Below are 12,031 nucleotides of genomic sequence, written 5' to 3' on the forward strand. Positions count from 1 at the left end.
TTTGCAGCAATACAGCCTTCATTTATCTGCTTTGTGTTAATGGATTTCCTGATCATAAAAAGTTGAAGCTCTAAGACCTGAATGCAAACTTTGAGACAAGGGCAATGTATCTACATGTAGATCCCGCTGACGTTGTTGATGGGAAAAGGCCTATAAAATGGTGTTTTTAAGAACTGCCCCAGCATGCAACTTTCTACATGCACAGACTCGATTTAAGAAGATTTCTTATAGTAGATGCCTGACTTAGGCCCTATGGTTGCCTTTCCCCATTACCTGGAGAAACTCCAAAAATGCTCCCTTGAACATAGACACAGGCAGGCATCGTATGTGTGCAAATACAGCTTTAGTCTCTAGAAAGTAGACTCCCCCCCCCCAGGATATCCTGATTAAACAAAACCCTCCAGGATTTATCTTTATCAAGTTACCTTTAAGCCCAAAATGACATGTTGCCTAGTTCACATCATTCTGGAACAGACACACCACAGTAAGAAAAGGATGAACTTTTTAATTCTGTTCCAAAAATGAAAGCGGCTTCTTTTGGTCCTTTGTGCTATATATGAATGAAAACAATAATTCTATATTTCTTCAATGTCTATATGACTATACAGAAAATATGTTTGATGCATAATATAGCATATTCACATATAGCATATGTGTCTATAACACAGGAAAGATACATACTTTCATGATGATAATTCAATTCACATGTGAGAGATACGTTCATTTGTCACGTATTCCACCATAGACATTATTTTCTAAAATTGAACTAATAATCATAAAGTTTAGTGTTTTCTTTTAAAAATGTAGTATCTAATTCATATTTATGAAAGATGATCCTATAGACTATCATAACTACTTAGCAAAATAAGGTGTGTGTTAAGCTTACATTTCTTAATATAGCACATCCACAGTATCATATTTAAGTATATTTACTGCTGATAACAAATAACAATGAAACAAAACTGAATAAAAGCTTAACAATTTCATTATTTTCATACAAGGCACTACTAAAAAGAAAAATGGCCATAAAAATAAAGCACGTATTTTGAAAAAAATCACATTGAAGATTAAACTATCCAACTATTTATCCAATTAGGATTATCTTGCATGGAACAGGAAATAAAGTAAATGTGATCAAACAATATAAATAGCTTTTTTTTTTTTTTTTTTAAATCTTGCTGACAAGAGAGACTTAATCATTTAGATTTTTCCATGAACTTGACACAGCTTCATAGCAGGCCCAGAGCACAAATGTCACGCAGGAAGCTTTTGCTTCTGCAGTTTTAGAAGCCTATTCTCTCAGTATGTCTCATGTAGGTAAAATCACTTTTTTCAGAAGCGATATACCTATACAATCAGAACAAACTTGTGAGTCTATTTATATCTAAATGCTTTTCTGGGTGAATACCTAAACTTCTCACCTGCTGTTTCTGAAGAGTAGATTTTTTTTTTTTTTCTTTTCCATTTCACTGTGTCTCAGGCACTATTTTGCCATTACTGTATCACTGTCTTGGAAAAGACCTGTTAACTCCTTCAAATCTTATTGCAGAGAATATTAATTGCACGCATTGAGAGTGAGATTCATTCATTAAACTTTATGTAACTACAACTCAGTAGTCGCATGAGTAAGCACTTGTAAGGTACAATTTATCTGGCCTACTTTTGCCATCTACTTTAGGTTGAGATGGATCACCCCTACAATTGCCTACTTCTGTCTGTTGAGTCTAAGGTGACTAACTCAGATGCAAATGTCTACATTTGTTCCAATGAATCCCACAGTGAGGATTTAATCTAGATGAGGGACTCGTTATAACACAACTGACTGTCCAACATGAAATGCTGAATCTTTGCTAATAATTTCCTTAATTTACTAACTACTGTTCAGATCATAACATCCAATTCGTTGCCTTGTTTAGCAAATTTAACAATCACAATTAAAGGCTAGGGAAGCAGATCCAGAGAAATTATATTCTCGGTTGATAGACTAACATTACATTTTAGTTATGAAATTCAGTATATTTTTTTTTCATGCCATCGTGAAGACAAGCAAAATTTCAAAACAAAGTTTAGTGACCTGATTATAACCAAATGATCTGTTTCTGGTATTCTGTGCGTTCCCGAAGCACATTTTTATGAAAGCATTCCTTTAGCTTGAAATACGATGTGCTCAATATATAGCACATTTGTCCTTAAGGCTGTATAATTATGCCTTTGCTAGCACCTAGACAACACTTTTCATCCACAGATTGCAAAGAAGTTTACAAAAGTAGATATATGTCACTGACAAGCATTTGTCTTACATCCCATGATGTCAAAGTTGCATGCACAGTCTTGTCGTTAAAAGAAGTGTCATGTATCATACAATAAACACTGAAATACTGCAAATAATCTTTCTGGTCTGAAGTTATTGTTTATCTTATTTTCATTTTTGCAAGTGAATATTTTTAGAAAGGGAGCACATCATCCACCTAGGAATATACACATTCAGTTTACACTAAGAGAAAAATACATATTAATAAAAGTACTAAAGTAACAAAAAAAAAATCAGTGTTTAATCTGTTAAACAATAGCAAAATTCTTATGAACTAGTGATACTGTCATTGAACTGGAGAGAGTTTGAGAACAAGCTTGCTCTGGCTTTTTCACCCTATGATTTGGAATCTGCTCACAGTACTGCCAGCTTAACCAAAAAGGATTAACTCTCATATCCAACTGAGAACACAGATAATTCTCAGTAATTGGTAAAAAATGAAGATGAATGGGGCTGAGAGATAAGGAGCAATTAGCTCATCAGCAGTTACAGCTGTGCACTCAATCCGGATCCATCTCTTGAGTCTCGGCCCCTTTTAAAGAACCCAAGCAGAATAAGCACAGGACACCCCCTCCCAAAAAATTGCCGTACCTGCCCATCATTCCTCTCTCTTCCATTTTATTTCCATGCTATACAAAGACACCTGTCATAGCGTTCTGTGTAAATTACTACCTCTCCCAGGACCTGTATCTACAGCCAATCTTCTTTTATACTTTAAAAAAAAAAAGGGGGGGGGGGGGGAACAAAACCCGGAAACCAAATGACTACTGTAGACACTCTTAAGTTCCCTGTCAATCGTTTCATTATAGCAGCATCATCTGTTTGAAAATATAAGCAATTCCCTCATCTAATTATAGGGAGGATTTGAGGTTCATTAACATTGCCAAGGCAGAGAATCAGATGTGCAACTGCAGAGCTGTGCTCAGTGGCCTGCATTCTCTGTTTCCTTTTATTTGCTTTTTCAAGGTCTCCAAGACTTTTTCCTGAAACCATAAAAGTAATTCTTTCCTTCAAAATAGACACGTGTGTTTAGAAAAAGGAAATGACTGCATTTTGTACTGTTCTATTATTGGGCAAGGTCACTGGAGAAAAATAATTTCACCTAAATCATTTTATCTCTGATTCTGGATGAAAAAAAAAAAGAATAGTAGTATGCAAGCAACCGTTACTTTTGAACAACAGATCACAGGAAACCTTGCGTTTGTCTCATAATTTTAAATATTGCAAGGTAATCTGGATGAATAGGAAACCTAACATGCCAAGAAAACCTCTTAATTTTCAACACATTTTGTGGTTGTTTATGGATTAACGTGCTAGCCAAGTGTAAAATGTTGCCTTGTATTTCCTAACTGTGTTTAGAAACAGAGAACACCAAAGTCTTCATGATTGCTTCACTTCCTTAAAGAAATAATAGCATTTTTTTTTTGTATGAATGTAGTTTAAACAATGACATTTTCTTGGGACATCTGTTTTGAGATCACATTTTGAATAGATATGAACTCATTTCCTACTAAGCAAGTAATTTACTATTGTTGATAGCTGTTTACAAGTTTTATGAGTCAGATTTTAGCAAGTGGCAAAGGTCTTTACAAATCCTTTGAGTATTCCCTAAAATGTATGCATAGTGTTTTCATTATATAAAATGTTCCGGAAGTAAAAGTATACGGACTGTTCTTCACTTCCTACCAAGTTACACATAGCAAAGCCTAGCTCACAGAAATAGCTTTAAACATATTTATTTTCAAAGGCTTCTATCTTTTGCTGCTGCAGGTTAATGAAGTATGATAGCAGGGCAGTAAGTACTTAAGCAGCAAGGAAATAATTGAGCTGCTCTACGTATCCATTGCTTCGAAGCATTAGATGGTAAATATACAACTGATCCTAATATCATCCTAAGATGTTAATATGACAAAGAGTAGAACCTCTTCAATGAAATGTAAAGTTTGACCTTGTCACTCTCTTTCTTTAATTCTGCAATTACATTAAAAAAACCCCAATACACAGCATAATCTTTTTTTGTTTGCTGCCATAAGGAATTCATTTTTTAAACAGAAAAACAATAATTTATCTATCCTGCATGTTGTATGTAGAATTGCCACTAAAAAGAACCCAGGACATTTTTCCTTCTTATCTGCAATGTAGCTCATATCAGCCAAGCTGTCACAAGACAGTACTTGATATAAACAAGAGATTGCAAAGACATCTCAGTAATCAATATTAGGATGGCTACAGTATGGAAGCCCCAACCACTGCATATCATTTGTCTCAGCATCTATTTCTATGACCAAATGAAGCATTAATTCAAATCATAAATCTATGGTGATTTAAATCTGGGAATGAGCACCTGCCTGCTTTAATGATTTATTTTGTACATTTCAGTAAGCAGGAGATTTGTCCATATGAACTGACAGGTCACCTTCAGATGCCAGTAGCAGACTGTTTATCACCACGCAGACTAGCATCTCATCTTAGCAAGTAAATATTAAACTAAAAGAATCCAATTGATTGTGGATGGGGAAAAAGGCGTTGCAGCCATATATTTTACTCAGTGTGCTAATACCTCACTCTGAATCCTCTGTAATTTCTTTTTTTTTTTTTTTTTCCTTTTTTTCCCTCCTTCTGAAATGGTAATTCTAGTGGGAGGATGCAAGGTCAAGGCTACCATACAAAACTGAGGGATATAAAATAATTACTTATTAGTATCATTGGCTTCCTTTAACTCCCTTCACTCACTAACCTTTTGGCCATTGTTTTAAAGGACCAAGTTAATAAATTTGTGTAGCGCTCTGTATAATTATACGATGTTCATCTACAAAAATGACTTCTATAATTCACATTAAGCATCTGATTAAAGCCAAAAAGCAAGACAATTCAGAAGTAAACCTGACAATTCAACTCAAGAGACCATATTTTATTTATCTTCTTTTACATAGGCATCGGAACAGCCTAAGAGCATGGTATGATCAATCCATGTACACCAATATACCATAATGTCTGTTACATACGGGCTAAGATGTATCAGTTAAGCTTTTAGCCTGGTTGGTTAGTTTGTTCATTCCTTTTCAGTTTGGTCAGGCACATAACGTAATTTAAATTATAAATCAAAATCAGGTTACTTTGTTTTATTCCTTCTTCCTGTCAACATTCAGTAACGTAGTATTTCAAATTCATGCCTAACAAGCCATAATTTAAAACATTAATGGTATATGGACTTGATAATATTTATTTGAAAAGACATAAATAAACACCTGAAAAAAATGCAGGGGGGGAAAAGGACCCACCTACTACAAAGCAACACCTTTGAAATACGAGTTCTTGTCAAGATAATACAATATGCTAATTTTCAAAAATGCAACTAATAGAGACTTAACTCTTAATGAACATGATAATACCCTGGCATTACTAGCAGTAAGAATCACTTCTCTGATTCCATAGGCATAACCGACACTGGACACTAGACAGGGCTCACTATAAAAGAAACAAATAAATGCAAACTCTTTTTGAGAAAACCTCCATAGGAAGAGTATAGCTCAAGACTGGATGCACAGACAAGCACACTGTATTTCGAGAACCATTCCTCATGGACTGGAGACAACTGGAATGCTATTCACTCTACTCAGAAGAGCCATTTTTTTCTGAACAAAATGAACTCAATTCTTCATTCAGTTAAATCAGGAAAATAACTGAAGTTAACAAGTAAGTTAAGGGGCTGGGAGGAAATTTTGACAACGACAACAAATAATCTTGCTTCGCTAACTTTGCCCTACTAAAATAGCTAGAAAGTATTTTCTTAAACAGGGAGAAGGATTAAGCTGTAGAAGAGCAGATTAGCTACCTAAATTATGTCTCAAACAATGATTTTAAAATAGATTCTTTCTTTTTTATTCAGTTGAAATTCAGATATTCCTTCCATCCACTCTCCTACGAATACTTCATGTGGTTCACATGTTGATTATCTGTTAACTTTTCCATTTCCAAGGATGCACAAGTGGTTTATCACTAGAACTGCCAAGCAGAATAATAGTTCCATAATCCAATATTTGACAATTTATTTCACATAATGCCTTCATCTAAGTCTGAAATTCAAATCTAAACTAGCTTCTAGCTCTAGTACAGACTCTTTATCCTCCCAGTTTGCATTTACACTTTTCACTCTTTCTCATTACTTCACTTTTCTTCCTGTATCTTAGGGGCCACCTGGTCCTTCCACTTCATTTGTACCTATCTCCTCCTCCCAGATTTCAAAGACACCTGCTCTCTACCCCCTCTTGTCTGCTCTCCAAGAGGACAATCTTTCCACTAATATTCTAGTGACTGCACGTTAGTATCTGAGTACTAACACATTCATTTAAGACTATTATTTTCTTTGCCATCACAGAGGCACTTTTTAAGCCTTTCTTTAAAAGGAAAACAAAAAATCTGGTCATCTCCTTATGCAGTAATGCATACATATTGTTGTTATTTAAAACAGCATGTGCCTAGGTGAACTGGTTCTTTGAACTGCAATTCACATTATTTCTAAATAATAGCCTACCGATGCCTACTGAACTGTACAGTAACGCTGTTCACAAACACATATTTATTTATGTTAAGGCTAGTACATAACTCTCTAAGACTCATTTCAATTGTATTTAGGAGATGAAAAACTAAAAAATAAACAAAACTAAACTAAAAAGCCAAAATAAAAACAAACAAAAAATCCCCATCTTAAGCCATTTTATTCCAATATACACCAATCTTGCCTGCAGTCTTCTGAACGTACCTCTTTGTCATTGAATTTCTGTTGCTGAGTTAATACTGTCTCAACATGATAAAAGGAGCCAATACAATGAAATGGCATAACAAAACATTTTACAGCAGACACACATAGATGATTAAAGATTTAATCAACAACAACAAAAAGTTATTCTAGCTTTGAAGTATGCTTTAGCAAAACAAATCGTCCAAACAAATGAATGAAGTATACTGAAACAATTCTTTTTTGAGAAAGAACAACAGTTGCTGATGGCTGCTTAAGAAATGGAAAAACCTGTTAACTACATTTTAAGAATGTGTTTATTAAAATAAAATATGATAGGAACTACAGAGCATGGCAATAATTTATTGTGTATGTATGTTTTCCTTTTGTCACAGGGCATGTGAAAGTATGAAATATTTTGCTTTCAAGCTTGTGTTCTGAATTACCTAAAGTCGATACCCAGCACACTGAGCAGGAGACATTGTTAAATTTCACTTTGACACCATCATCTGTCACCCCACCTGTACTTTGAAAAATGAACTCTAAGCAATCAAACCACTTTCTTTCATGGAAAATATTAAGTGGAGTCTGCAAAAGTAACCTGCAAAGGAAAGAATGTTTTTGTAATACTAACAACAACGCTGAACACTGGTGTAAAGGTCAGATACAAAATAAAACTAAAAACAGTAAGAAAAGGAAAACAAATATGCGACCTTTTACACCAAATCAAGGACTTCAGAAGGAAGTCCAGAAGGATCACCATTTTAATAAAATATCAGAGCCTTATGGACATATAATAATGCTGTGTCTGAGACTTACCGACACTTGAATTCAGATCTCCATTTTCAGAGTCTGCTCCATGCTGGTTATTATTTGCATGATAGTTGGACATAGCTTCCAATTTAATTTTTTTCACTTTCATTGCTTCTGCTATGGCAGCATTGGTGGCAGCTGCTGCCGCTGCAGCTGCTGCTGTCAGGCCTGCAAAGAAGTATGAACAAAATTTAATATACATTATTCTATGATTCTTCATTATTGTAGGGACTAAGACTGTTATTCTTCCTTCATGCTTGCTACGTAATGAACGGACAACATTGCAGAATATTATTCCTCTTGTTAGATTTGAAAGCCATCGACTTTTTCAAGTAAAATGTTTCACATTGCATTTAGATAGTTACTCCTATATATCCACCTAAACCTTAACTTGGTATCCAGTAACTGCAGTCATAATACAATCATAACTAACTGTAGCTACAAATACATGCTTTCAGAAATCTAACTTAGCTTCGAAATGGTGTCTTAAGTGTCTGGCTATGAATAGGTGAACACGTACAAAACTGTACTTAGAAAAACCCTTTAGATCTCAAATGTCTGACATACTAAAGAAAACAGAAAAAACAGGTCTACAATTTCTGAGTAACAGAAAAGAATTCAGACATTTATTTCTCATTTCACACATAACAGCAAGGAGATGTGGTCATTTTAGGAAGCATTTTTAGAAGAAAGGTTAGTAATGAAGAACATCATTGGTAAAATACTTTTTTTTGCTTTCCCCAAACTTCAAGGCATTAACGTATTTCTCAATGACAAGAGGAATTATTAAACCCATTTAATCCTAATCCCAAAGCCACCTTCAGGCAATCCAAGTGCTCTTCCTACCAAATCAAATTTCTGCCATCCAGCCATTTACAAGAATGTTCTACAAAAATGAGAATATTTCTCTTTGTCAAAAGCAATTAGAGAAATGGTCCAGTAATGCCTTCAAAACTCAAAATTAGATACAGCCTTTAATCAAAGTCACAAGCATAAGTTTTTGCCCTCTTCCCTGAGGCAGGTTAATTCTTCTGTGGTCCCCAAACCATGCTGCTACCCACTCAGATCCCTTTGCTGCAGCCTGGGTGGCAGCAGAGAGAAGTCAGTGTCAAAACTTCACAAGAGCTGCCTACCCCACATGATTGATCCAGGGGGCAGAGATGTAAATTACAGAGAATTAAATGTAAGAAAAGAAAGGGAAGGCATTAAACCAGGTAAGTTTTATGCAATTACGCAATCTCAGCCCTCAACCTGTGATGCCACAAGAGGAGAACATACCCTCAGTCATTTTGAATCAAGATTCTTGCCCTGACCATGGAGAAAGCTTGAAAAACCTCAGTGTAATTAGTTTAAAGGTGCCTGCTTGTCTGATTTTCAGCTACTCTGAGAGGTGTGAAGTGTCTTATGGATCTCAAGAGGAATTAACTCCACAACCTACTATTCTAGTGGGCCAAGGCTGCTGCCCAGCATGGGAGGAGTGCAATTTAGCAGGAAAGACCAAATAAGCAAATAATCCCAGGCTGCTGAGGTAAATATTGCTACCACCATTGCTTCCAAGGGCCTCTTGTTGTCTCCTTTGCCTCCTTAAATGGAAAATGAGTTCACTCTTGCCATGTTTTCGGCTAGCAATGGGGAGGGACAGAAGGCAAAATCCAGCGGGGAGAAGGCAGAAGGTGAATGAACATCAGGAAAGCAATGAGGTGGCATAAGAGGTGCCTTTGAATATATTGTGGCTTGACTCAACACTGCTTCCCCTTATTTCTTTGCATGACCGCATAAAGATTAGCAAACAGTTCCAGCCTCCCGACCCTCCTCACAGGCTGACTTCTAACACCTCCAACTGCAATGAGAATTACCAAGTATGTGATAATTACATTCTGCATAGGCAGATCAATATTATTTAGGAAACTGCTATTCCAGGTAGAAGATGTACCAAAAGCCAAAAATCAAATCAGAAGGTGGATAAATACAAGGGTTTAATTTTATTTTAGCTTCTGCTACTATTACAAATTGTGCATGTTCTGATCTTAAGGTATCGACAATAACATGGATTGCTTCCAATGATATTTTTACCTTAGAGGAAGGATATGAAGTTATACACTATACAAATTTAGTTACAATCCCTAAATTAGGCCACAGAAAAAGGGATGGTGCACCTCTGAACTTTGGTTTGCATCCTGTGTTCATTAAACAATACAATAACCTATACTTCCTTTTTTTATATACATCACTGACAAGCTAAAACTAGCATCTTTAAAGAACAATCCTTTGGAGGAATATTCAAATACAATATAACCAATGAATACAACAGCAGACCTCAAACTTTTGGCTGTGACTGCACTTCCAGACCAGCAGTTTGTAAGCGCTTCCAAGTATTAGAGTAAATACCTTATTAAACAGACACTGGACATAGAACTTGTGAGCCCACCTGTAAATATTATGCCTCACTGCGGTAATGACCCGGTTGCAGAAGCGCTAAAATACAAACTCTCTTTTGCTACAAAATCTGCAAAAAAGTATGCTTCGGTGCTTCTCTCCAAAGTAGGCCCTAATGCTTCTCTGTAGAGGAAGCCATACCTTTGGATAGGGACTGGGAAACTAAAATACAGATTGCTTAGTTCTTTACTGCAATTTTCTCAAGCTAATGCTTGTGATAATAAATGATAACTTAAAAAAGCAGAAATTAAAGTTCTAATTTCATTCCTTCTCTCATACAACCACATAAGTGACTGAAATGATTACTTCGCTATACAGCAATTAATTTAAACTATACGAATCTGAAATGTGTATCTCGTATAAGCACCGGTGTAAGGGGGGGAATGTGAATAAGGAATAATCCTCAAAATTATAGCTTGATGCCGTTCCTCACAGCAATTCCAGCCTACAGCACAGTTTCTGCTTTACTGCTACCACTTGACTGTCATGATACAGAAAGCAAGTGGCAAGGAAGGTCCTGAGCCAGTTACTAGAGCCCCTTGCATTATAATCACTGGTGCACTGTGGTATACTGTGGTATGGTACAAGACAAAATTTTCTCTCGAGCACAGGGCCCGATTTATCTCACCTATCTCACTAGCAAAGGCAGCCAAATATATTATAAACAGAAGAGGTTAATAAGCTGCTACATATCTATATGTATATTTCAGGCTCCTAAACTTTAAAGTTCAGGTATGGGTATATACTCGGGTAAATACTTGGGATTTTTTTTAAATTGGTTGTTCGAGGAAGCCTTTTCACCTAAGCATTATTTACTATCACTTTACTCTTAAAACAAACAGCCAAGGAATTTCCGAGGTGCACACTTTTCATTACAGAAATTTTATCTTCAAAAAGGAGATAACCAGAAGTCATCTATAAAGGCAACTGAAATGGAAGAAATAATAAGGATCACATCGAACAGCCACTTAGATATTTTTTATTCTTTACAAATATTTATTTGAACAGTTAAAAAGTATCCAGGCCAAAATATTCAATGGATTAAAGTCAATGGTAGTTGTCATTAATATTCTGAAATTGATAAGTTGTTTATGTCTGGCATTCTTCCTGCTGATTATGCAGTGAGACAGGCAGCTTTATAAATACCTCATCACTCCATCGTCACACAAATTTCATCGACAGTGCTCATGCACAGCTATTAGCAATATGAATCTAACCATTACAAGAGGAAAGAAAATCGAACATGTGGCATTAATACGCAGTCCTGGTTCCTAACCATCTGATAGGCAGATGGTGTAAAGCGGATTCTCCAGCTGAAATGAAGGGGCACATCATTTAAAACCTTGTTTGCATTCTAACTGATATCAGTGCCATATTGATATACATGATACATCATGGCAGTATTTGAACAATCTAGTTTGTTTCAGTCATAAATGTTTACAGCCTTGTTTTTTATCTTTAGAAGCATGTTCTGAAGAGCGTATTTTTAATTTATGAAACCTATTGTTTACTTCTGTTGAACCAGAAGATTAGCGAAGAGCAGGAATATTAAATTACCACAACCACAGCAGTATAACTAAGATGGATGAATAAAGTATGGTTTTTCAATAAAAGATGTTAGTAAAGGAATTAAAAAATTAGCCTAGACATTTTATGCATTAAATACATTTATTCATTTAAACCTTACAGCTTTTTTCCCATGTGACATACTTAGAACTTTAATGCTTTATAAA

At 35.5% G+C, this 12,031-nt stretch overlaps 1 protein-coding gene across 1 annotated transcript in view; it reads right to left on the reverse strand.

The window, feature by feature from the left end:
* DACH1 (dachshund family transcription factor 1) overlaps nt 1-12,031 on the reverse strand; it is a 334,510-nt gene that overhangs the window by 136,544 nt on the left and 185,935 nt on the right. The window contains 1 exon segment of the mRNA XM_050896944.1: nt 7,869-8,030. Coding sequence (XP_050752901.1) covers nt 7,869-8,030 — 162 coding nt within the window.

The sequence above is a fragment of the Gymnogyps californianus genome, chromosome 1 (genome assembly GCF_018139145.2).
Source record: "Gymnogyps californianus isolate 813 chromosome 1, ASM1813914v2, whole genome shotgun sequence".
Classification (NCBI taxonomy): Eukaryota; Metazoa; Chordata; class Aves; order Accipitriformes; family Cathartidae; genus Gymnogyps; species Gymnogyps californianus.